The sequence below is a fragment of the Lathyrus oleraceus genome, chromosome 7 (assembly GCF_024323335.1).
Source record: "Lathyrus oleraceus cultivar Zhongwan6 chromosome 7, CAAS_Psat_ZW6_1.0, whole genome shotgun sequence".
Lineage (NCBI taxonomy): Eukaryota > Viridiplantae > Streptophyta > Magnoliopsida > Fabales > Fabaceae > Lathyrus > Lathyrus oleraceus.
In genome coordinates, this window is record NC_066585.1 from 207,322,993 (window position 1) to 207,326,227 (window position 3,235).

Sequence of the window (3,235 nt, forward strand, 5' to 3'; positions counted from 1 at the left end):
CTGGTTTGTACCTTAGCTATTATCCCTCATAACTTTTAGTTCTCATAAAGCATTAAGATATTAATGTTCGCAGTGCATCAAGAGGTTTATATATATATTTTCATCATAGATGTATTAGTTCTCCCCCTTTTTGTCAGACTAAAAAATACATAGAAAATGAAGCGAGAAACAAATATTCATATATATGAGAAAAACTTGTACAGATAGGCAGCAATTCAGAAAGAGAGCATATAGCAGAAAACATAAGGAAAACATAAGAAGAAAAACAACAAAAGAGGCCTAAGTGTCTAAGGGTTTGGAGGTGGAGGCATCCTTTAGAGCAGTTGAGTCAGCAGGTTCTGAATGTTGTTGTTGACGGAGTCCTGGTGATCCAATCTTGCTCGCACAACTTGTTGCTCCTTCTGCAGTTCTTCCAGAGTTTTCAATACCAGAGAGGCGAAACCAGAGTTTGATTTCTCCCTTAGAGTCAGAGCATCAGCGCTGGCCTTTGCAGCCTCTTCTGCAGCTATGCGTGCTACTTCTTCAGCGTCGGCTTTTGCTTTTGCCTCAGCTTCAGCAGCAGCAGCAATAGCCTTTTCTCCAGCTTCTCTAAGTCGTTGCTCCTCTTCCAGGCGAGTTTTCTCTTCTGCTTCATTTTTGTCCTTTTCCTCAACCTCTCTGACCAAGCGAGCATGTAGCCTTACTCCAGCATCTCTAACAAAGTCGTTACGGACTTGTTCAGAAAGGCCTTTCAGTTTGAAGGCTTCAGAGGTCATCCATCTGATCACTCTGTTCTAGTGAATTCTCACTGCAGAGGAATCATCACTGATGCCAGAGTTTACAGACAGTGACTTGATCTTCTCCACTGAAGACTCTGCAAATAACGTAATTGCTTCTTCTAAGGTGGGGAAGGCAGGTTCTGGTTCTTGGTTGAGGGATGGAGATGTTGGAGGTGTTTGGGTGGTGTCAGCGGGAGTTTGAGAAGTAGGGATGATAAGGTCCTCAAAGGGTGGTATGGTGGGGGTAACAGAGGGTGGTGGTGTTGTTTGTTCAAGTGGTGGACTTGGTTGTTGTTCAGAGGGTGGTGTTTGTGGTTGTTCCGATGGTGTATTTGCTGGTTGTTCAGGAGGTGGCGTGGTGGCTTCTGGTTCAGTTTGTGGTTGTTGCTGTGAGGCAATAGCACGTGCCCGAAGTTGAGCTAGTGTGGGGGATTGAGGGTCAGGAGGTTCTGAGTCAGATGAGAGAACGTAGTAGGGTGGAGATGAAGGTGTAGAAGATGAGGGATAAGTGGTTTCGTTCAGCATTTCTGCTATAGGAACAAGTAAGGTAGTGGTGTAGAGATTGAATTTTTGAGATGGTGGATTTGAGGGTTTAGTGGTAGAGGGGGGGGGGGGGGGTTCAGATTGGGTGTAGATAGGAGTGGTTTGGGGAAGAGAAGAAGCAATTTGTTTTAAATTTACAAATCGAGAAGGAGGCAGATACTTACTTGGTGAATCAGTCAGAGGGACAGGAGGTCTTGACCCATAAGTTTCTCCCAATTTTTCCTTCTTGGCCTTCTTTGACTTCTCAGAAGGCTTTCACATTCTCTTCATGAAGTTTGGTGGATGCTCAGACAGCCAATCCACCGAGAACTCTGATATGTCAATGCCTTGGCTTGCAAGATCCTTCAGATAATGCGCCACCACTTCTGGAGGATCAATCTTAGAGAAGAGGTAGAGGTCGTTGGGAATCTTCCTATGATCCTTGAGTGCTTCCTAGGAGGTATCTAAAGTGGGTTTAGCCCTAATTTGCTCAATCACCCCCATACTCTTCATATTGCGAGCATTTAGAGGTCTTCCAATGTCAACAGTGACATCTTCCATCAGATTGTGATGGATCAGGTGATCCACCAACCCACTCTCGATTAGAACATCGGAGATGAGTCTTCCCAGAGGAATGTAGGTTCTAGGCTTCATGTTGTTTCTGGTATCCTTGACAGAGTCTCTGAGGTATTTGAAGAGCAACGCTGGCAAGTTCAGTTTAAGCCCTTTGTGGAGGCAGTAGAGAATGCACTTTTGATCTGTATCGATATAGTAAAAAGAGTTGGAGGCTGGGTGGTGATGGATGGTGCCCATAATGATCTTCAGTCAGACTCGGAGGTTCTGGTGAAGTTCCTTGTTTTTGGAGTGTTTGCCTTCAGCGTTCTGTTGAAAGATGGTTGGGGAAATTTCCTAGGATACGTACTTTTCCCTAGGATTGATGTTTTAGATCCTTCTTCCTCCTGTCTTTTCCATATTCATAAGGGAGGCGATGGATTTCTCAGTGATTACCATCTTGACCCCCAGAACATATGAGACGATGTAGTGGTCATCTGCGTCTGCGAAGCTCCAGAACTCCTTGACCAGATAGGTGTAGACAGGACCATAGAGTATTTGGAAATAAGTTTCCCACCCTTGCATTCTCAGTTCCTCGGTGAGGTCTATTCCATTGCACTTCATGTTGTCAAAATCTACCAGCGATTCACACAGGACTTCAAGCTTGTCAAAAGGCGTGGCGAGATGAATATGAGGTTCATGGTTCAGAATATGTGGTTCTTTGTAGATTGGGGTAGAGACAACACCAGTTGTAGCAGTTGTGTAAGACCCTAATTTTGACCCTAAGATCCCTCATGGCACCATATCATTGCTCATTGCATTTGCCTCAAGGATCATAGCATCTTGGCTCCTTAACCCTTGGGTTAGGACTTATGTGAGTTGGTTTGAGACCACCAAGCATGATTGAATTGTGTATTATTGCTTTTCTTATTTTGTTTACTAACCAAAAGTACAAAAATATGTCACTAACTTGTTTTGTTTTGAAGCTTAAGCAGTCATGTGATCCCTTGCTCCTAGAAGGCCCCAATGCTCAATGAAGTGGCTAAATGAAGATGAAGGCAAGCATGACTATGGTTCCCAAAGCTCTCAATCATCATATATGTCTCCCAAGTATCTCAATTTTCCAATTTGATCAAGATAAACCAAAGGGCTTGAGGATTGTTTCCCAAGGAAACCCTAATTCAACCGTGCATTGATTGTGCCTTGCTCATGAAGCAACCTCAACCTATGATCAAATTCAATCAATGGAAGTTCTTTCATTCATTATTTTATGTATATATGAGCTCAGGTGAGTATCCTCAATCATTCATTCATTAAAATTTGAAGTTTGGACTTGAGAAGTTGATTAGTCAAGTCATCTGACCAAATTGAAATCCACTGAGACTTAACTTTTGATGTGTTTG

The 3,235-nt window shown here is 43.3% G+C and overlaps 1 protein-coding gene across 1 annotated transcript; it reads right to left on the reverse strand.

Moving 5' to 3' along the window:
• Window positions 1–773: 773 nt before the first annotated feature.
• LOC127102957 (classical arabinogalactan protein 9-like) lies at window positions 774–1,283 on the reverse strand. The gene has a single exon (XM_051040269.1). It carries the CDS (start codon window positions 1,281–1,283, stop codon window positions 774–776), a length of 510 nt encoding a protein of 169 aa, XP_050896226.1.
• Window positions 1,284–3,235: the final 1,952 nt, after the last annotated feature.

Excerpts from the sequence above, each read along its gene's own strand:
- LOC127102957 (XM_051040269.1), bottom strand. The coding sequence starts at position 1,283 with ATGCTGAACGAAACCACTTATCCCTCATCTTCTACACCTTCATCTCCA.